This window comes from Diabrotica virgifera, chromosome 3 (genome assembly GCF_917563875.1).
Source record: "Diabrotica virgifera virgifera chromosome 3, PGI_DIABVI_V3a".
In the NCBI taxonomy this organism is placed as follows: domain Eukaryota; kingdom Metazoa; phylum Arthropoda; class Insecta; order Coleoptera; family Chrysomelidae; genus Diabrotica; species Diabrotica virgifera.
Genome location: NC_065445.1, coordinates 208,941,062 through 208,965,302, shown reverse-complemented (window position 1 = coordinate 208,965,302; position 24,241 = coordinate 208,941,062). Strand labels below are relative to the sequence as shown.

Here is a 24,241-nt window from a genome sequence, read left to right as displayed (position 1 = left end):
GCCACAAACGCAAATTTTTTTCTTAATTTGTAAGTAATGTTCATTAATTAAACAATTTTATTTGTATGAACTCGATTCAACTTAAATTAAATGATTTGTAAACTGTATAATTGGTACGTTTTTATTTTATGTTCCTTTATATGCATGATTTTTATGATTTTTGAGAAAATCCTGTAGTTTTAAAAGTTGACGTGATAGAGAAAATCTGAGGTTATTCTCAGATTCAGACGCCAAAAATTAGTGGAAAACAAGTGTCAGATCTAACTCAACAAAAAATGTGTTCCCCAGTGTTATTGATGACTTCAACGTTTACAATTATTCCTTCTTCATTTTCAGAAAGTGCATTGTTGAAAATTCTTTCGGAGTAAACGTTGAAAAGCAGGGTTGACAAGAGGCATCCCTGTCGTACTCCTTTTAAGAGCCTGTGATTTCACATCATCTACTAAAACTGATGTTGTTTGGTTCCAATACAAATTTGCAATTATGCGAACGTTTCTGCCATCCATCCAATCAGAATCACCTCACTCCTAAAAATTGTGTTCTAGGAAACTTTTAATGTGCTTTCTGTCATATCAGTAGGATTCAACTTCTGCTTTTTAACACCGTTTTGGTTTAAACTTGTTCAGCCCGTTGATTTGGGGTTGACGCCAAAGGAATAAATGTCGACGGCGAAAGGCTCTCCCACCTACGATTCGCAGACAACATATTTCTTATAACAGACAACTAAAATGAGATTAGAACTGTGCTTACTGAGTTAGATGCCGCCTGTAAAAAAGTTGGTTTAAACATAAATTTTGGAAAGACACAATACATGACAAACCTGGTACCACGGAAAAATCCAAAAGTCGACTTCAACGAAATGGCCATAAATAATATAAATACTTAGGGTATGAATTCCAGGGACCCTCAAACTGCCGAAATACAAAGAAGAATCATCTTAGCATGGGCCGCATATAGAGCTCTATCTGACATCTTCAAGAGCAACATACCAAATTATCTGAAAAAGAAGACGTTCGACAAATGTGTGCTTCCAGTCATGACTTACGGCGCCGAAACACTATTGTTAACCCAGCCCACAGTATCCAAACTTAGAGTGGCCCAAAGAAGAATGGAACGGTCCCTACTTAGACTTGATACACGACAAATTAGATAAACATAGATTTGACATAGATAAGATATACTTAGATTTGACAAAAGTCGTGCTACATAATTTTTTATTACATCGGAAGCTCTAGTCTCAGAGATTTAAGGAAGTGAATTCTTTAATAGATGTTAATGATAATATATACTCTTATTAGCTTAGAAAAATTAAATTAAAAACATAGAAAAATTTAAATAAGGATGTAGAATAAAAAGATAAAAGAAATACAAAAAAATAAAACATTGGGCGCCATTGGTTACCTAAGGGAAACCAAACTTTTTACAAAAAAAAATAGAAATAAAACAAAGAAAGATAAATCAAAATCAAACAAAGAAACATAGTCAAATAAAAAAATATACATAATATACAACATATATAATGTAACTTACCTCCTTTACTTTATACTCAAAATTATATAATCAGTCAATTTTTTATTGTTCTTACGATTCAAGAGAGAAGGAAAGAAATAATAAATTTATATGTTGAAAATCAAACATTATTTATTAAAAAGCAAAACAAAATGAATCTCTGATCTCTGTATTACAATTAGAGATCTAGATTATCAAAATAAAAGAAAATGAAACGGAAAGTTCTACACAAACATAAAAACGATACCTTTACATTGAATGTCCTGTTTTCCTCTGGCTGCCGGTTGGTCCGCAAGTCCAAAACGCTATTTCACTACGCGAAAAACACTTCACAGTTAAGAGGATCGGTACGTATTTTCGGCTGCAATGCTATTCAAATGGGGATTCATTTTTTTCGGATCCTGAGAAAACTAATAAGTATTTTTAAAAAATTTAAATGCAGAGTGAAAGATTACGTTATTAGCGAGGGCCGAAAGTCCCTGAGAACTTCTATAATGTTTATTTTAATAAGTTACAGGGGTGAAAAACTAGGAGAAAATTTAGTGTGATTTTTAGTTTCAAATATATCATTCAAAATAAACTTTTTATTTATTCTAAAGGACTTTCGGCCCTCGGTAATAATTTATTCTTTCATTCTGCGTTTAAATTTTTCAAAAATATTTATTGGTTTTTTCAGGATTCGAAAAAAATGAACACAATGCCGTGGTAATATTTTCCAAATCTATCTTTGTCTTACAACGCACTCAGCCGAATATAATATTGTCAGCATATATTGTCAGTCAGACACTGACAATCAGTGACAATTTTAAATATTTGACATTACATCGGGAATATGTTGAGTTATTGATTAAATTGTAAGCCTACCATAACAATATATTATTAAAAAATTACTTTAACACTGTTCCTCATTTTTCGATTAAGTATTAGCCTTTGTTTTACAAATAAATTATTACAATCACTGAATACATAGTTAGTGAAAAAATTATCACATTTATTAACTGAATTAATAATTTGCAATTATAAAAATAACAGTTATCCAAGAACATTCAAAACCCATCTCTTTAAATTAATGATGACATTTTCAAGTAGAATGACATTCTAGTAATGTTTACATATCCATACCAGTGTGAATTTTACTATACGTAATTTGCCGTGTAAAGACAGAAAAAGTAGGGGTACACGTAAAATATTTGCGAATTATGTACCCATAGCCTTAATAGCTACAGCAAACAGTACATTGTTTATAAACAAACGTTATTATAGAAAAATTCAGCTTTCTACTCGAACATAAATTATTTAGTTAGACTCGAACATAAATCATTTAGTTAGACTCGAACATGATTATTGAAAGTTCATTAAACTGGAACAAAAATATACTTTCACTCGAACAAAAATTATCAAAAGTTCATTAACTTTGACCAAAATAAAGTATGTGAGCATACTCCATGTTTTAACTGCACTGTTAAACATACTAATGCGAAAATTGAAACTCTTCTCTCCTACTTCTGGTTCTGACTGCTTAAAAGAAATTAGTTGATACCAAAAATGGTATGAAATTATAACGACGATTCGCTTAGAAACAGCGAGAAAATCGCCGGAGTTCACGATACACCATCACATTCGCCGGGCTGGAATCAACCTAGCCGGCTGGGAAACTGGAAAACTACATTCCGAAACACTCAATGGAACTCAACTGCACATAATGATGGCCCTCATGGAACTCTACTTGGTGACGGATTCAACACAACTTAACTTGATGATGGCCCTGGTGGAACTGACCTCCTTAAGCTCTACCTTGATCCTTCTAAACTTGGGTTCCTTCTCCAAAAAAAAAAAAAGAAGTTACCTCCTACCTTGACCAATAGCGGACATACCAAACATTTCTTTACCAATCAGGTGGCAAGAAAACTTACTCAGGACATCCTACAAAATGAATCAATTTTTCTCTCGACCAGTTACGAGCTCGCTATCTTTGCAATAACAAGATTCCTAAGTTCTCACGGAACGCCTGACTCATACTATCCCGTTAGTTTTTAGAACTCAATAATTGAGAGATTTAGCAATACCTACCTCTTACCCTTATTTATATGACACTTCCTATCGCAAAGTAAATAGGTAACCAGAATCATGTCTCAGAACGCCATAAACCTTAAGACTCTAGTCTACAACTCTGCAGGGGTTCTTTCTCTAGATATTTGGATACCGACGAAAATAACTCAGGACTGTAAGTGTCATAAAAACCTTTTACTATTCAAGCTACATCAACGCTGGTGGCCTATTCCAGGCACTTAAATTTCGAAGAACAGATAGATAAACAAAATTCGTAATATTTGACTATCTACGGAAAACGATTCAAATCTTCACTTTTCGTGAGATCTATTGAAAAAATATTCCGTTACAATATGCATCTTGCTTTGCATAAAGACAGAACCGTTATTCTCAGTATTGTAAACACTCAAGGCATTCATCTACGCCTAATTCTTGAAAACATAAAATCAATCCAATTGAACGCAATAACACGGTCTCAACGATCATGACATACAGGGTGCAACGAAAGGGTTACAGCTGTAAACTGGGTCGGAATTTCATATATTTAGACGGTAATTTCGGGACTGTTTCAGACTGACTCTCAGAAACAGGGTAAGAAACGAGGAAATCATAAGGACAGGCATCACAGATGTCATACGACGAATAGCACGGCTGAAGTGGAATTGGGCGGGCCGTTTAGCCAGAATGAAGGACGGAAGGTGGACCCAAAAAATTACAGTGTGGAGACCACGAGCCGACAGAAGAAGTAGAGGTAAACCAACTACACAATGGACAGACGACGTCAAAAGGGTTGCTGGGAATTGGTTGCAGGAACTCCAAACCGACAGAATGGGAAGAAATTAGTGGAAGCCTATGTTTGGATGCAGAAGACTGGATGATGATGATGATGATGATGATAATGGTGATGATCATGAAGCCTGTTGAAGGATAGAACGTATATTGACATCCACTTTCCATTGATGTAGTGTGACAGAACGTCTATAGACGATATTTTTAGAATAACGAGTTGTGACTAAAATCGGTGTCAAAAAATGTCACATTACATCTAGATACATATGAAATGTGACACGACGTCCATGGTCGCCATGGTAATATTGTTTAATATCCTTTTTGTCCATAAACTACAACCCTACAACTAAGCATTAAAAGAATTTCGGCAATTTCAATTTTATATTTTGCAAAATAATATAGTGTCACAACACTTGCTTATACATTTGAGGCACTGTCCATCAACGTGTTAGTAACTGAACCAACTGAACTGAATACCTAATAAAATAACGTAAAACATGGAAAACATAATACGTTGTGTAATAAAAAGAGATAAAAATAATAGAGGTGGGAAAATACCAGTATAAATCTATAAGTTACGTTACCACTGTGGATGGTTTCACCTTTAGATGTTAGCTAGTTGACTTCAGTCATAATTGCACATAATACGACTTTCTTACTAACCTAGCTTTATTAGGTTATGTATGTATTTTTCTACTTCTTTGGTTTATTGGCCTTTTATTGGTTTATTGGTTTATTAGTCCGGAAACATTATCTAATGTTAGACGTAACTTTAACAGGAGGTTGGGTTATTGTTCTGCTGCTTGTGAAGGCTTATTTGAACTTTTTTTGTAAATATATTTATTTAGAAAGTTTTTTCATTTTTGTAGAATTTTTCGTTTATTTTCGAAAGTATGACATTATTTTTTCAATTAGATTGTCATGTTTTACTTTAAACTATTCTAATAAAGACTGACATAAATGCTTAGTGATTCAAAGCGACAGATATCTGCATAATTTCAAATTTTAATATTTAATTATTGTAAAAAACTGCAATAATTATTGCAAAAAAATAACTTGTGGATTTTAAACCAATCTTCGATAATTCTTTAGTGACAAGTGTGTATGCGATGTCTAAAATCACAGTAGAAATTATTGTTGACCAATAATTTGATCTTGGAATAAAAATTACTAAAAATTTAATTGTTTTTATTATTTATATGGGTACAATCTACAATGACGAGCGCGTTAATAATCAGCAAAATAACTAAATATAATAATAAATATAAATACGTTGTGCAATAAAAAGAGATAAAACTAGTAAAATAATATAGGTTTTGCTTTCCTGGATATCTCAGATTTTTTATTTTTCTGTAAGCCAACAAGACGTTAACATATGGCTGTTTAAAATTAGCATACAAGCCCTTTCAAATACAGCCTTTTCAAAAATAAGCACTTTTAACCGATGAAACTTACAGACCATGTAATCAATACACAGGTAAAGTGACTTGTGAAGCTATAGCGAATAATTTCATTTGTAATGCTAATTAAAAGGTGATCTTAACGATTTTTTTCTAGAAATAAAGAGAACAACTTTATTTTGAGCATAACTTGCTTACTTTGGATGCTAAAAACTTAAAAAAGAGAACAAAAATAAATCTTTTCTTAATCACATAAAAAACGGTATAAAAACATTTTTTTGTTGAAATAAAAAAACATATTAAATCGCAAATACAACAAAAAATATTGATTTATTGAAAAAACTATAAAACAGAAATTGTTTAGAATTATTCATTTTATCCACTTCCGCACTTATTTTAAACGTTTATTTTTTTCACAACCGACAAGGGATGATCCTCAGAACCCAGGACAAAGCGGTCTTTAAAATTCGGAGGTTTTGCAATATTTTACCGTCAGTGAATGGACTAATAATGTAATGTACTTTCTTTTTGATAGAGTGTATAATTTTTAATTTGCCCTTTTACGCCATCACATGCAATTCTTATTTTAATTATATTCAAAGTTTTAATAATTTTAGGTACTCAAAATGTCACCCATTCAACTCAACAGTGGCTCTAGAAGGAAACATCGTTGCGGTACAATGCAAATTACCCAATAATAAAAAATTTAAAAATGCTCATTCCCCAATAGTTATAACTAAAGCTGTGGAAGAAAAACTTAAAAAATTTAATAAAGAAGCAAAGAAAAGACCACTCAGTGTTCTGTTTATGCTTATAGATGCTGTTTCTCGACTGAATTTTGAGAGACAAATGCCATTAACAAAGAAGTTTCTATTGGCAAATAATTTTACAGAGTTTATACCTTACCACAAGATAGATCAAAACAGTTTTCCCAATTGCATTGCATTATTAGCTGGTAAGTAAATTTTATTTAAAAATTTAAAGTGATTGGCTATATCATCATCATCAGTAGCTCGACAACCCTTTTTGGGTCCTGGCTTTTTCTAGGATTTTCCACCATTATGTTCTGTTCCTTGCTTTGTTCTTCCAGTGGGTAATCTCAAGTGTTTTCAGATCTTGTTCCACTTGTTCCATGTAGGTATCTAAGTTTGGGTCTTCCCTTTGACCTTCTCCCTACTGGTGTCTGCCTCGTTATATGTTTTGGTGTTTCAGTCTGCAACATCCGTTGAACATGGCCCATCCAGCCCAGACGTCCGATCTTTATGAATGTTATGACGTAGGTTTCGTTGTATGCTGGGTATAGTTCAAAATTATATGTTCTGCGCCATACATCATTTTCTTTCACCCTCTTATTATATGTGTCTAATTATTTTTCTATTTTTAACGGAATCCACGGAATACTTATACAGGAAAAAAATATCAGAGAAGATTGCTGAGAATGGAATATTAGAAAACGATAACGTCGATGAAAGCTGTCAAAAACTCAAAGATAACATAATCGACGCTGCAACAGAATCACTTGGAGAGAGAAAAGTAACGAATACTCACATATTAAAGAAGAAAACCCCGTAGTTTAGAGAGGAAGTTAAGATAAAATGTGAAGATAAGAAGAAAGCCTTTTTAAAATACAGAACAAAACAAACACAACAGGCATACTGTTAAGGCAATACGTAAAGTATCCTCAACAATGGTAACCTGTAATTATTGTACGGTTACAGAGTATATTTCCATAGGTAAGCTGGTTAAGAGTAGGTAACGATTTTTCAAATGTGATTTAAAGTATTATCTGCATAAATGGCACAAAGAAATATTTGTTATGAGAGGTATATGGTTCAAAATGCATACAGTATCACGGTTAATAAGTCATTTTCACAATATATGTAGAGTTCAACACTTACAGTTTTATTCCTTGTTGAAGTCGCCATCAGAGCTCTGATTGAATACCATAATCCATTGCAGAACCATAATAGTTGTAAGGCACTCACTAATATGCTTAATAAATTATCATTGGTAATACTGAGCAAATTGAATAATCCAAGCGGTATAAAACGATTAGCAAAAAAGACCGGTATGCGGCCTTTTCAACGAATAGCGGGAGCACGATGATGAGAGATGATTTTCGTTTGGAAGCTATTGACGATCTGCTGTGGCGAGGGGTTGAAATGCAAGTCTCAACAATAACCGGAAATTCCCAGAAAAATCGTCTACAAAAATATTACTTGAGTTTTAAGAAATCAGTAATACAGGGGCGTAACTAATTATTTTAGTGAGACGTGTATAATATATTTATTGTACATATTGCCGAGGGCAACAGGCGAGAAAAATGGCCTATATCACCTCGAAGAGAGGGGAAAACGATACAAGTTTTCCCCCTAGAGATACATTTTAATCTTCAAGGGGAATCACAGCGATTTTCGTAATACCACGAAGAAAATCACCGTGAGTAGTGTGAATCTTGACAGTACGAACTAGACCATCCTTACCAGGCAATACATCTATTACCCTGGCAGATGGCCATAAGAGTGGAGGAGTACATCCTCCTTCAACAGAACCAAATCCCCGATCTTGACAGGGTCAGTAGGGTCGGTCCATTTATTTCTTTGCTGCAGGAGGCAAAGATAGTCTTTTTTCCACAATTTCCAAAATTGCTGTTGAATTTTACTAATATGCTGGAAAATATTCAACCTATTTTCAGGTATCTCTGAAACACTTGGTTCAGGGGGCGCGGTTAAAGTTCTTTGAACTAAGAAGTGAGCTGGAGATAGGAAAGCGAAGTCATTGGCGTCAGACGACATCCTAGTGATGGGTCTCGAATTTAGAATAGCCTCGATTTGGCATAATACTGTGTTTAATACTTCAAATGTGAAGTGGGAATTTCCTATAATTCGATAGAGGTGATACTTCACACTCTTTATTGATGAGGGTTGCGGGGAATACCCATCTTGAAAGTTATGGAGTTTTGAGTACAGAATTCCTTAATCTGTTCCGAGTTATTTTGATATAAAAAAAATCATGTAATTCGCGCATTTCATTTTTTGCCCCATGGAAATTTGTGGCATTGTCGCTCCAAATAACACTGGGCGTGGATCTTCTGGCAATAAACCTTTTCAGAGTAAGAATATAGGCTTCTGCGCTTAATCCTGTGACGAGTTCGATATGAACACATTTAGTGCTCATGCAAATGAAATAGGCTACGTATGCTTTGTAACGCGGTGCCTTCCTCAAATGTGAGGACTTAATTAAGAAGAACCCCCATAGTCCACTGAGACGACTTGAAAGGGTCTAGTGGGGAGTACACGATCGGGATGCATATCTGCCATCTGTTGAACAGAATTGGGTGTCATGAATCGGAAACAGTTTACACACTTACGAATTAAGCGGTTAATCTGTCTTAATCCGTCAATTGGCCAGTACTTCATTTTGACATACGAAAGTACTGTTTGCGCGCGTGAATGTAATAACTTATGATGAGCTTGAGTCAACATTAGTTCTACAACTCGACATTTAGAAGGAAGTAGAATGGGGTGTTTTTGATTATACGATATGGGGCGTGTCGGAGACGGCCTCCCACACGAATCAGCCCATCATTATGTTGTAGGAAGAGGTTGAGTTTACGAATGGCTTTATTGGTCACGAGTTTAGCATTTTTCAATTCAAGAATCTCTTTTTTTAAAGTAGATACTTTGGATATACCTGATGATCGCGTGATCAGCGATCTCCATTTCGGGTGGCGTCAATATATCCGTATCTCGTGGGGAGTTATTTATTTTCTTTTTAATATTACTGATGAATCTAAAAAGATAAGCGACAATTCTTTGAATTTTACGAAAAGAAGAAGATTTAGCGAATAGATTTTCAAAGGTGTCGTTGAGTTCGTGATTTGTTGCTATGTTTGAGACAATTGACTTCCTTAATTCAGGAAAATCATCCTGAAAATGAGGAATTTGATGAAGAGAAAAATCGATGGGATTGTCTCTAATAAAGCTAGGTCCGCATAACCAGTCTTCGGTGGTCTGGGGATTATCAAAGACATTTATTCCTCTGGAAGCGGGGTCAGCGATGTTTTCGTGACTTCTGACGAAATAGAAATCACAAGGAAATGTTTTCAACAAGGAATTGACCTTTTGAATTCTGTTTTGTACAAAAATGTTCCAAATGTGTTTTTTAGAAAGTATCCAAGACAAGGCAATTGTAGAGTCAGCAAAGAGATGAGATGAGGATATACTTAAATTTTTCTTGAAGATGTGAAAAAGTCTATGAGCCAGAGTGACTCCCAACACTATTCCACAAAGTTCCAATTTGGGGATAGTGAGTTTATTTTTTAGTGGAGAAATTTTGTTTTTAGAAGCAATAAGCCGCGACGATACAGAGAAGTCTGAGTATGTCGCTTTGAGATACACACAAGTGCTGTATATTTTTTCCGATGCGTCGGTCAAAATAATTAATTGAACATCAACAACTTTCTTTTTTAAGAGTAAGCATCGAGGTACCTTGACCTCTTCTATAGTTTTGAATGTCGATAAGAGGTTTTGCCAATTTTCCATAATGATGGGTGAGTCAATGGGTTGATCCCAGTCCAATTTCTGGGACCATATTTCTTGTATCAAGAGCTTAGCGTTCACAAGGACAGGGGATAACCATCCTAGCGGGTCATACAAAGTAGCAATGTAGGAGAGAATAGTACGTATAGCGTCAGTGCATGACCTTCCCGACCTAAAACCTTGTTGTTCTTCTGCTAATGTTATAATTTCATTCAATTTGTTTGTTATCAATTTTGTTGTTAATATTAATGTTGTGCTTAATAAGTTAATCCCTCTGTAATTCTTCGGGTCTGATTTGTCTCCTTTTTTGAAGAGAGGTATTAGGATGCTTGATCTCCATTCTTGTGGTATTCTGTTTTGTTCTATTATTTTTTGTATTAGTTTTAATAGTTGTTCAGTTAGATCTTGTCCTCCGTACTTTAGGAGTTCGTTCGATATTCTGTTCTCTCCTTGAGATTTTCTATTTTTAAAATTTTCTTATTGTTTTCTTTACCTCTCACTCCTCGATGTTTATTTCTTCGTTTGTCGTAACTTCAGGTGTTGGTGGTTCATTATCGTCGCCTTTAGCAAATAGAGATCGGAAGTAGTCTGCCCATGTTTCCTTCTGAATGTGTTACGCTTTTATTAATTCGTTCATCTCCTTTCTTTGCCCTCTGATCATTCTCCATACTTCTTTTTGTGTTCCGTAGAAGTCGTGTTCCATCTGTTTTGAGAAACTCTGCCAGTGCTCCCTTTTTATTTGCCTCACTAAAGTATTCGTTTCGTTTCTGATTCGTTTGTAGTGGTTGTTGTACAATAAATATATTATGCACGTCTCACTAAAATAATTAGTTACGCCCCTGTATTACCGATTTCTTAAAACTCAAGTAATATTTTTATAGGCGATTTTTCTGGGAATTTCCGGTTATTGTTGAGACTTGCATTTCAACCCCTCGCCGCAGCAGATCGTCAATAGCTTCCAAGCGAAAATCATCTCTCATCATCGTTCTCCCGCTATTCGTTGAAAAGGCCGCATCTTTTTTGCTATTCGTTTTATACCGCTTAGATTATTCAATTTGCTCACTATTACCAATGATAATTTATTTAGCATATTAGTGAGTGCCTTACAACTATTATGGTTCTGCAATGGATTATGGTATTCAATCAGAGCTCTGATGGCGACTTCAACACGGAATAAAACTGTAAGTGTTGAACTCTACATATATTGTGAAAATGACTTATTAACCGTGATACTGTATGCATTTTGAACCATATACCTCTCATAACAAATATTTCTTGGTGCCATTTATGCAGATAATACTTTAAATCACATTTGAAAAATCGTTACCTACTCTTAACAAGCTTACTTATGGAAATATACTCTGTAACCGTACAATAATTACAGGTTACCATTGTTGAGGATACTTTACGTATTGCCTTAACATAGTCTGTTCCTTCGAGCCGGATCTTAATAATTGATTGATTCCTTAGAATTAGAACTTCAATAAACTATCTGTCGTGGTCGAGTTCTTAACCACCGATTGATATTTATTCAGTTTATATTTCGTACTACTTAATTATTTATTAATTAAATCCTCAAGGTCCTTCGTATTTGCATATTTTGATAATCTCTATTCTGATAATAACGGTTTTTCATTTATAGTGTCTTTCTGCTGCATAAGGAAATTTCCAAGCCACGCCGGCACAAAAATAAAATATTCCTCTCTTTCCCCACTCAAATTCTTAGTATTTGATCCAGCACGCGTCTCAACAATAGCCGGTAGGTTGTTAAGCCCGGTCTACACGTGCAATTTCAGAAACTACTTGCTTTGTTCAAATAAAGGAGTCGTTTTGTTTGTATGAAAAAATATTTGCATGGCACATTACTTTATTCTATTTTCGTAAATATATTTTTCTGTTTATAGTATACAAAAAGTGTACTCATTTCTTGGCTGATAGTACGGGTGTTATAATTTTAACATTGTTTGTTCAACCTTTTGATTTAAATTAAATTTATAATTTTGAATCCGATTAAGCCTGGTTCACAGGTTGCAAAAATTATTAAAAATAATTTTGTTTGCTTGCATAAATTTAAGTTTTTGCTACATTTAGCTTCGCTTAAGCTCATTTTACACATCTCGAAAACTATAGAAAATAAATAATTGTTTTTCCTTTCAATTTAATTAATTTAAATACTTGTTAAGGGTGTCTCACACTTGCTGAAAAATACCCATTTTGGAAAATTGCATATATTTTGAAATTTTATAGTTTTGCATTACATATACTAATCTGCACTCACACTGGGTGATACTATTAACCCAATCTCACACTATTAAACGTGTAATATATAATATATTGTACATATTCTCTCATTTTCGCATCGATTTATAGGTTTAGAAATTTGCAAATAATCTATCTAATCTCATATTCTCGCAACATGGCTGACCGATCAAAATATAACCGACAGAGGCTCACCGCAAAACTTGATATAACCAAGTTGGCTGATTCGGTTCCCACAACTCTTAATTCTCTAAACAAATATAAAATTCGTGAAATAATTTCACAACTCAAACATTCTTACGGACTTTTCCACGATGCTCAAAATGTGCTGGAGACGATCCCCGAAGAACCTGCCCCCTCTACTGATTCCTCTGTGATTTTTGATAAATATTTGGATACAATTTCTCTATTGGAAGAAAGATTAGAGGTCATTGAAAGTTCTAATGTGAATGCTACGTCCTCCCTCCAATTTGACACTAATTCTTCTCTAACCTCACAGTCTATGGCTAGGCAACGAACAGTAAACCTCCCTCGCATTCAGTTGAAACCATTTAGTGGCTTAGTTACTGAATACAATTCATTCATTGAGACCTTTGATACAATAATAGGATCTGATACTACATTAAGTGATCTGGAAAAACTCATTTACCTCAAAAGTTTTCTAACTTCCGAGCCTTTGACGATTCTCGAGCATATCCCACTCACAGGTGACAATTACAAAATAGCCCGGGATAACCTAACTAACACAAAGGTACGCCAACTCTAAGTCGCTTATCAAAACTCTCATCTCTCAAATTCTGGATGCGCCTCCTATTTCTGGAAACGCAAATCACTCACAATTAAGAAGTTTTCACCAAATTGGAACTCAAGAGCCCTAATGGTAGGTGCGTCGAGCTTCTGAGTAGCGATATGTATGAGAAGTAAATGCAAGAGATCTGAAGGGGGCCTATTCAAGTTCAATAGGGCCTTAAAATTATTTGACATGACTGTATTTTATTGAAGTTCTAATTTAAGGAATCAATCAATTATTAAAATCCGGCTCGAAGGACCAGACTATGTTAAGGCAATACGTAAAGTATCCTCAACAATGGTAACCTGTAATTATTTTACGGTTACAGAGTATATTTCCATAGGTAAGCTGGTTAAGAGTAGGTAACGATTTTTCAAATGTGATTTAAAGTATTATCTGCATAAATGGTACCAAGAAATATTTGTTATGAGAGGTATGTGGTTCAAAATGCATACAGTATCACGGTTAATAAGTCATTTTCACAATATATGTAGAGTTCAACACTTACAGTTTTATTCCTTGTTGAAGTCGCCATCAGAGCTCTGATTGAATACCATAATCCATTGCAGAACCATAATAGTTGTAAGGCCCTCACTAATATGCTAAATAAATTATCATTGGTAATACTGAGCAAATTGAATAATCTAAGCGGTATAAAACGAATAGCAAAAAAGATGCGGCCTTTTCAACGAATAGCGGGAGAACGATGATGAGAGATGATTTTCGCTTGGAAGCTATTGACGATCTGCTGCGGCGAGGGGTTGAAATGCAAGTCTCAACAATAACCGGAAATTCCCAGAAAAATCGCCTATAAAAATATTACTTGAGTTTTAAGAAATCGGTAATACAGGGGCGTAACTAATTATTTTAGTGAGACGTGCATAATATATTTATTGTACAACAACCACTACAAACGAATCAGAAACGAAACGAATACTTTAGTGAGGCAAATAAAAAGGGAGCACTGGCAGAGTTTCTCAAAACAGATGGAACACGACTTCTACGGAACACAAAAAGAAGTATGGAGAATGATCAGAGGGCAAAGAAAGGAGATGAACGAATTAATAAAAGCGTAACACATTCAGAAGGAAACATGGGCAGACTACTTCCGATCTCTATTTGCTAAAGGCGACGATAATGAACCACCAACACCTGAAGTTACGACAAACGAAGAAATAAACATCGAGGAGTGAGAGGTAAAGAAAACAATAAGAAAATTTTAAAAATAGAAAATCTCAAGGAGAGAACAGAATATCGAACGAACTCCTAAAGTACGGAGTACAAGATCTAACTAAACAACTATTAAAACTAATACAAAAAATAATAGAACAAAACAGAATACCACAAGAATGGAGATCAAGCATCCTAATACCTCTCTTCAAAAAAGGAGACAAATCAGACCCGGAGAATTACAGAGGGATTAACTTATTAAACACAACATTAATATTAACAACATTTAGGTCATTAACAACATAAATATGAACAACATAACAACAATTAGGTCATTACGTTGAAAGAGGTGAAAGACAACTGGTGAAAGGTGAAAGAGTTGTCTTTCACCTCTAGTAATGATCTAATTAAATATTACCTAGCCACCCAAGTACCACGTGTGGGAGTCATATATATTGCCCTAAGGCCATATCCATAGAAATTATATCTATCCTTTGGATTTAATTATGTATACACATTTATAAGACAGTTAGTCTATTTTTAAAAGGTTTTAACCTTAGTATTTTTGGGTGGCTCGGCACGTTCTTGTAACACTGATAATGCTCTTGTTACAGAGTGAAAACATTTTTATATTTGTATCCCTTTTAGGGTTTTTTTAAATTAATATACCTTTTACCAAGACGAATTTTTCATTAAATTTACTTGTAATTAATGGTATACAGCCAGCTACAGGAAATTCTTCCTTGTGGATATTAATAGAAATTGATATTTACAGGTCTTACCGGATATCAAGCTCTCGAAAGTTGCAAATCCACTGAGGTTGGTGGTTTAGACAAATGTCCGATGATCTGGTACGATTTTCGAGACTTAGGTTATGCTACTGCGTATGGTGAAGACTGGTCCACACAAACCACATTCAATTGGGGGAGCCAGAAGGGATTTAAAAATCCACCTACCGATTATTACTTTAAGCCATATATGGACGCCGTTACTAAATTAGGTACTAAAGTTTACGACAAAATGCCGTATTGTGCTGGACCAGAAACTCAAGGTAATTCAAAATAAGTATAAATAAGTTTGTATAAGGTTTATCAGGTTATCGATTTAATCTAACATGACACTATGGTTTGTTTTTAAACCAAGGGAGTAATTCAAATTTACCGCGCCGTAATGCTTGTTTGTAATTGGTCCAACCGCAGGCAAGTTTACTCCACTGTTATGGAATTTTGACACTAATGATATTTATAAAATTTTGACACTATTTGCATTTCATAGGCTAATTAAGTTATATGGGCGTATTAGTGCTATCGCCAGAGGGGGTACAACGGCCTCCTTTATTTAGATAGGCTTACCCAAGTTTTTGTATTTTGACTCGTAGAACACGAATTTTTTGGGTAACAGTTGATCCGGATATCGATAAGATTGTTATAGACAAAGAACTTGCAGAATTACATAACAGCAATTTTTCTCAAAACAAAACATTTTTTTTTATTATTGGGGTCATTGTATGCAAAAAATGTTCTGCCAAGTTTTTTCGTAGGATTCATAGTTTTCGAGATAAACGCGGTTGAACTTTCAAAAAATTGACCAAATTCCAATTTTTGAACCCGAGTAACTTTTGATTAAAAAATAAAATAGCAACTTACGGCAATAACTCTACTTACGGCATTTGAAAGTTCAAGTTAAATTATACCGATTTTGATTATTGGCATTGCTAAAAATACATTTTATCTACTCTATGTCATATTATGTATCAGTTTTTAGTTTGTGAAAACTGTCATATAGATAGCAGTGCGTGAAGGGTTTAAAGTGTGCGTGAAATAACAATGTATTTTAAATGGGATTTACTTTTCGCACACTTTCAATGGGTTTTTTGGCACACTTTCATATAATCAAATATCCTTAACTTTCGCGTTGTCATGGTGATGACAATATGAGCAACGACTTACAACAAAATTTTTTACAGTTTTGTGGTTTGAAAGTATTTAGGATTTTTAAATGTCAAAGTTTTAAAAATTATAGAATAGAAATCAATTCCAGTGACGAAGAGTTACAGTGTTTTATTTGTTTATCGAAGAGTAGATAAAATATGGTATGAAACTGTGCGTGAAGTACTTTTTGCGAACTTACGCGATGTATAGCACTCGCTCCGTTGTCGCTCGTGCTCTAAATATCGGGTGCGTTCGCAAAAAGCATACTTCACGAACTGTTTCATAAATAACTATTTTTATTGTTAAACAAAGCTATAAACACATAGTGTCTGAGTGATGTTTTCAGTAGTAATTGCACAACAGCTCTAAATTATCGAATTTTTCCGAGTGACACTTGGACAGTTTTAATGTCATGGCCCGAAGGGAAGTGAAACTATGTCAAAGTGTCACGAGGGCAACAATTCGATAATAATTTTAGAGATCGAGTGCAATTTGCTGCGATTATTTCATGAATAAAACTGTTCAAAACCAAAATTTTATTGTAATTTATTTATGTAAATACAAAATAGTACAATTAAACACACAGTTGTTATAAATATTTGATGGTTAAAAGTCATCACTTTTATAATTTTTAAAACAATAATTGTCATTAATGTCACTGAATGTATTTTTTCGTAGCAACGAAGGGCATCTGACGTAATATACTTGACGACGGGATATTATCAAAAATTATCAGTTAAATTTTTATTTCTGTAGCTTTCTATTGGTCAGAATCTCCTATGAATGAAATAATCAATGCAATTTTCTCACATTTTTAAAATCAAACAAGTAGGTACAAGTAGTGGGAGCCTGCAAACAGGAAATTTCTACGTAGCGTGCATTTGGCATGGGTCAAAACGCTCAAACACTATTTGTTTATTGCTTTGTTGAAAAATAAAAAAAAAATAATTTTTAACAATGTAAATAATGAAAACCGGTATAATTTGACTTAAAGTTTTAAATGCGGTAAGCAGAATGGCTATTTTATTTTTTAATCTAAAATTATTCGGGTTCAAAAATTGCAATTTCCGATTTTTCGAAAACTATGCACCTTACGAAAAAACTTGTAATTACATTTTTTGCTTAGAATAACCCAAAAAACACAAAAAATGTTCTGTTGTGCGAAAAATTGCTGTTATGTAATTCTGCAAGTTCTTTGTTTATAACAATCTTATCGACAACCGGATCAACTTTTAACCAAAAAATTCGTGTTCTACGGGTCAAAATATATAAAAAAAACTTGGATAAGTCCATCTAAATAAAGGACAAAGGAGAGGCCATTGTACTCTCCTGGCGACAGCACTATATTAACACGTTGATGGACAGTGCATCAAATGTATAAGCAAGTGCTGTGACACTATACAGGGTGTAACAAAAATACAGGTCATAAATTAAATCACATATTCTGGGACCAAAAATAGTTCGAATGAACCTAACTTACCTTAGTACAAATATGCACATAAAAAAAGTTATAGCCCTTTGAAGTTACAAAATGAAAATCGATTTGTTCGAATATATCGAAAACTATTAGAGATTTTTTAATGAAAATGGATATGTGGCATTCTTGCGGCAGGAGCATCTTAAATAAAAATTATAGTGAAATTTGTGCTCCCCATAAAAATTTTATGGGGGTTTTGTTCCCTTAAACCCCCCAAACTTTTCTGTACGTTCCAATTAAATTATCATTGTGGTACCATTAGTTAAATTCAATATTTTTAAAACTTTTTGGCTCTTAGTATTTTTTCGATAAGGCAGTTTCTATCGAGTTGCGGCTTCTTTTTTAATATGTTTACATAAAAATTTTATGGGGGTTTTGTTCCTTTAAACCCCCAAATGTTTGTGTACGCTCCAATTAAACTATTACTGCGATACCATTAGTTAAACAAAATGTTTTTAAAACTTTTTTGCCTCTTTGTATTTTTTCGAGAAGGCAACTTTTATCGAGATATGGCTTCTTTTTTAATACGGTTCAAAATATACCTAAAAATGTAAATCATACATAAATTTTCATATTTTTACAAAGTCTCCATAATCGTATTTAACCATATACAAATATGTGGTGGATTTGACAAATATTCAAAATATCTCGATAAAAACTGAATTTTCGAAAAAGTGCTAAGAGCCAAAAAAGTTTTAAAAATATTGTGTTTAAGTAATGGTACTACAATAACAATTTAATTGGAACGTACACAAAAGTTTGGGGGGGTTTAAAGGAACTAAACCCCCATAAAATTTTTATAGGGTGTCCAAATTTCACTATAATTTTTTCTTAAGATGCTACTGTCACAAAAATGCCATATGTCCATTTTCAATAAAAAATCTTTAATAGTTTTCGATATATTGGAAAAAATCGATTTTCATTTTGTAACTTCAAAGGGTTGTAACTTTTTTTATATGCACATTTGTACTAAGGTAAGCTAGGTTCAATCAAACTATTTTTGGTCCCAGAATATGTGATTAAGTTTATGACCTGTATTTTCGTTACACCCTGTATATGTATTTTGCAAAGTAGAATAGGGAAATATGCAACGTCTGTAGATATTGTGTCACATTACATCAATGGAAATTAGACGTCCATAGACGTTCTGTCCGTCAACGTGTTAAGTTATATTGGTTGAACACTCTGCTCCTCAAGTATTGAGGTATTTTGCGGTTCTTAAGTATACAACTAAGTTTACCAAATCCTGCCCATAATATGTATTAATATACTTTATATTACACTTTATGATCAGATTTAGCCATACGGCTCACACTCCCTTTAAGGGGAAAATTGACACATCCCAGATACCTACGGTATCAAAAGGATTGAGCTCTAGTGGGACCTTTTCCGTGTTATCGAACCCTAGGTGACTTGGTATGCTGGAGTATCTCCCAGAAATTTTCGTACACATCTGGCCGTCGCGAGTAGTACAGCTATCTGCATGGTCTTATAAAGGTGTTCATTTAGACCCAGCTTTTTTATGTATTCGAGGAGGTTCTTCGAAATGACTCCAGTAGTAGACATAATAATAGGTATCGTCTGGGTACTTTGCATTCTCCATCGTCTTCGTATTTGAATTTCCAGATCTTTGTACTTGGCGATCTTTTCAGTAAATTTACTACGTAGACGATTATTGTTAGGTATCGTCACATCAATTAGTGTTGTTTGTCTTGTTAGTTTATTAACTAGTACGAGATCTGGTCTATTATGTGCCACTTTTTGGTCTGTGTGCGCAGTACGGTCCCAGTATAGCTTGTATATGTATATACCATCCTCAAGCATACTCTCAGGGACGTATTGATAATATGGGAGATGGTCCGTTTGGAGAAGTCCCAGCTTGATAGCTATCTCTTGATGAAGGATTTTTCCCACTGTGTCATGCACTATAAAGAACTACTTACCATCGAAGTAGAAGATCCAAATCAACCAAACCCAAGAGCAACTAACAATACACCATTAGAGCCTCCATCAATTCAAGAAGTACGGGATGCAATAAAACACCTAAAAAATAATAAATCTCCAGGAAGTGATGGTATATCCGCGGAACTTATTAAATATGGAGGTGCTACCCTGACTAATCAAATATATAAAATAATACTGAGAGCCTGGAATGAGGAACAAAGCCCGGAAGAGTGGTGTATTGGAATCGTTTGCCCGCTACACAAAAAGGGTGATCAATTGGAATGTAGAAACTATAGGGGAATAACCCTCCTTAATACAGCTTACAAAATATTTTCGAGTATCTTATATGGTCGCATAAGTGCACATTCAGAGGAGCTTCTTGAAGAATATCAAAGTGGTTTTAGGCCTGGTCGATCAACAAAAGGCCAGATCTTTATGTGCTAAGGCAAATAGTGGAAAAAACCAATGAATTCAATATCGACACATACCATATTTTCGTAGATTTTAAATCGGCCTATGATAGTGTCCTAAGAAATAAATTGTATGAAGCCATGGATGAATTCCACATCCCTGATAAACTGATAAGATTGGTTAAGGCTACAATGCGTAAAGTCATTTGAAAAGTCGAAATACAGGGAGAACAATCACAGGCGTTTGAAACGAATGTTGGGCTGCGACAGTGAGATGCGCTGGTGTGTCTCCTCTTCAACATAGCTCTGGAAAAGGCGGTCAGAGATGCCCGAAGAGACAACAGAGGAAATATTTTTAATAATAAATCATCCCAAATTTTGGCATATGCCGATGACGTGGACCTAGTTGCCCGCACAACATGCAAACTAGAAGAAATGTATGCCACTTTCTCAAACGCCTCAAAAAATATGGGCCTGAAAGTAAACGAGGAGAAAACTAAGATGATGGCATCAACACCCAACAATAGAGCCAGAAACATCGGTCACCAATTCTCTGTTGATAACTCTACCTTTGAAGTGGTGGACAAATTCACATACTTAGACTCCCTGATCACCAAGGAGAACTATTAAATGCTATTTTGGACTGAGTAGACATATGAGAAGCAGAAACTTAAGCCAAAAAACAAAAATAACCATATACAAAACCCTTATACAACCAGTGTTGACATATGGATCGGAGACATGGACCATCTCCAAGGCAGATGAAAATCTTCTGCTTATATTTTATTTGAACGAAGGATCCGGAGAGGCATATTCGGTGGCATCTCTGAAAATGGTATTTGGAGGAGGAGGTACAACTACGAGGTATACCACAGATATAAACATATATTTGGTGGTAAAGACGTAGTATCTGTTATAATAATAGAAAGACTAAGATGGGCAGGACATCGAGCAAGATCACAGCATAACAACCCTCCTAGAAAAATCTTTATGCCACAACCTGTGGGAAGTGAAAATTGGGGTAGGCCAAAACTTAGATGGAAGGATGGTGTAGATGAAGATGGGAGAAAAATAGGCGCAGCAAACTGGAAACGGTTGGAAATGGATAGGACTGACTGGCATAATAGACTTGGGAAGGTCGAGGCTCTTTCATAGAGCTGTAGCACCATTGATGATAATGATGATGTCATGCCGTTCCTTGTATTCAGTTGCAGAAAATGCCTGGCAGCCTCCTGTAAGGTGTTGGATGGTTTCTTGGTTTCGGCATCCATATTGGCATTTGTCGTTCTGGATCTGAGGGTCTTTGACGATATATTTCAGGTAATTTTTAGTTGCTATAACCTGATCCTGAATGGCCAATAATGAACCTTCTTTTTCAGGGAACATCTTTCCTGATGTCAACCAAGAGTTCGACCCCATATTATCGACATAGTCTTGGCTAACCTCATTCGGATGTCGCCCGTGCAGAGGTTTGCCCATCCAGGTGCGCATTTTTTCGTCCTTAGTAAGGTGGTTTATGCGCATTTCTGGTTCCCTCAGTTTATTCGGTGCTGTGTCATCTACTGTGCAAATAGCGCGGTGTAGAGTAGATGTCTCAGCCTGCATCTGAAAATAAGTTATTAAATTAGCAATTTGTTTATCTAATTGCTCACCTATATCCATAAGTCCTCTTCCTCCTAAATACCGGGGTAATGTTGTTCGTTCTACTGCACTTTTAGGGTGGTGTTTTTATGCCTTTGTGAGGTGTGTTCGTACTTATCGCTGAAAATTCTCTATATCCGTTTTTGTCCACTTAACAATACCAAATGAATAGCTAAGCGCGGAACAAGCTTAGGTGTTTAGTGCCTTAAACAAATTTTTACTGTTAAGCTATGAACGAAGCAGCTGTTTTACCCTTCATATAAACTCAGTAGTTATCTCAGTTTTCATTTGCTTATTGTCAATTTTCCGCGCCTGCTTTACTCCAAGATATTTGTACATACCTTTTTGGCCCATGGCCTCGATGTTCTGGCCATTTTGCATATCGAATCCACCGGGCTGTACCTTTCCTCTGACTATATTCAAAACACGGCACTTGTCTAGGCCGAACTGCCTACTAATATCATTAAAGAATATTTCTACAGTTTTTAGCATCTGTTCTAGGTGTTCTCGAGTGGAAGCCATTAATTTTAAATCATCCATATACAACAGATGATTGAGCTTCGCTACCACAGTATTATTGTTTTTAATGCTAAAACCTGAGTCAGTGGAGCTTAATAGCTGGGAAAGGGGGTTCAAAGCTAAACAGAACCACAATGGACTCAATGAGTCTCTTTGAAACAGGCCCCGGTTGATTGCGATATTTTCCGTTTCGATATTGTTTTCACCAGGTATTTGGAGGTGAATTTTAGTCTTCCAATTTGTCATTGTATGCCTTAAAATGGTCACTATGTTATCATCGACTTTGTATATTCTCAGTATATCTATAAGCCTTTCATGCGGTACTGAATCAAAGGCCATTTTTTAGTCAATAAAGGCAGTAAAGAGGTTCTTTTTTTGGTGAATGCCTGGATAGAAATGACTGAGTCGATGATAAGTTGTTCTTTGCAACCCATGGAACCCTTAGTGCATCCTTTCTGTTGAGGCTTTATGATATTGTTTAGAGCACAGTGTTGGTAGATACGTCAGGTTACACAAGATGTCACAACAACAATTAAAGTATACGAAGGAACACAATCAATTCAAATAAATAGAGGCGTAAGACAGGGTGACACAATATCACCGAAACTTTTCAATCAGGTTCTGGAAGATATCTTTAAAAGATTAGAATGGGAAGAAAAAGGTATAAAAATTTGTGGACAACGCTTCAACCATCTAAGGTACGCCGATGACATCGTATTGATAACCGATAAAAAAGAAGAATTGTTTGAAATGATGAAAGAACTGGACATAGAAGCCGGAAAGATAGGCCTTAATATGAATTACAGCAAGACCAAAATCATAACAAATACAGATGAGGACATCACAATGAGGATCGGACAAGATGAAATAGAACAAGTTCACGATTATATATATCTGGGTCAAATTATAAAACTTAACAAGGAAAACCAAACAGCAGAGATCAAAAGACGAGTTAGACTGGCATGGGCGGCATTTGGAAAACTAAGCTACATCCTTAAAAACAAAAGATATCCACAACATCTTAAGACCAAGGTATACAATCAATGCGTACTCCCTGTTCTCACTTACGGTTCCCAAACTTGGACGTTTACAAAAGCAAACATGGACAAGATCATAAAGACGCAAAGAGCAATGGAAAGGCAAATGTTGCACATAAAACTATTGGATAAAAAGAGAAACGAGTGGATAAGAGAGAAAACCAAAGTTAGGGATGTTAGACAAGAAGTTGCAAAGTTGAAATGGAGATTTGCCGGACACACTATAAGACAAAAGGAAGACCGATGGAACAAAATTCTCATAAATTGGAGACCGTGGCAATATAAATGAAGCAGAGGAAGACCACAAATGAGATGGGCAGATGATGTCAAGAAGCACGTGGGCTCTAGGTGGATAACTGTAGCGACAGACAGAGAAGAATGGAAAAGGATTGGGGAGGCCTATGTCCAAAGATGGACCGAAGAAGGCTAATTAGATAGAGATAGATAGACACAAGATGTGACCAGTTTATACAAAGTTGGAAGACAAGTACATAATTGGGCGGTACTTGGCTGGATTTTGGGTGTTATTTTGATCCTTTGGTATTAAATGAGTGGTTCCCTGAGTTAGAAATGATGTTATTTCCTGCGGATTAGAAATAACATGATTAATTAATGTTGATAAGCACTCATGAATACTCCAAAACTTTTTAAGCCAGAAGTTCTGAACTCCGTCTGGTCCAGGAGATTTCCAGTTATGAAGCTCTTTGATGACATTTGAGACCTCTTCAGTCCTGAATGGTTCGTAGTTAGCAGTAACGTAGTGGTGACAATTGTG

The 24,241-nt window shown here is 35.0% G+C and overlaps 1 protein-coding gene across 3 annotated transcripts in view; it reads left to right on the top strand.

Moving 5' to 3' along the window:
* The window catches only part of LOC114339590 (uncharacterized), a 243,711-nt gene that overhangs the window by 146,585 nt on the left and 72,885 nt on the right, over positions 1 to 24,241 (top strand). For all 3 annotated transcript variants that reach the window (XM_050645838.1, XM_050645839.1, XM_050645840.1), the window contains exons 6-7: positions 6,365 to 6,702; positions 15,283 to 15,558. In XM_050645838.1, the coding sequence (XP_050501795.1) occupies positions 6,365 to 6,702; positions 15,283 to 15,558 (614 nt within the window). The remainder of the gene's footprint in view (positions 1 to 6,364; positions 6,703 to 15,282; positions 15,559 to 24,241) is intronic.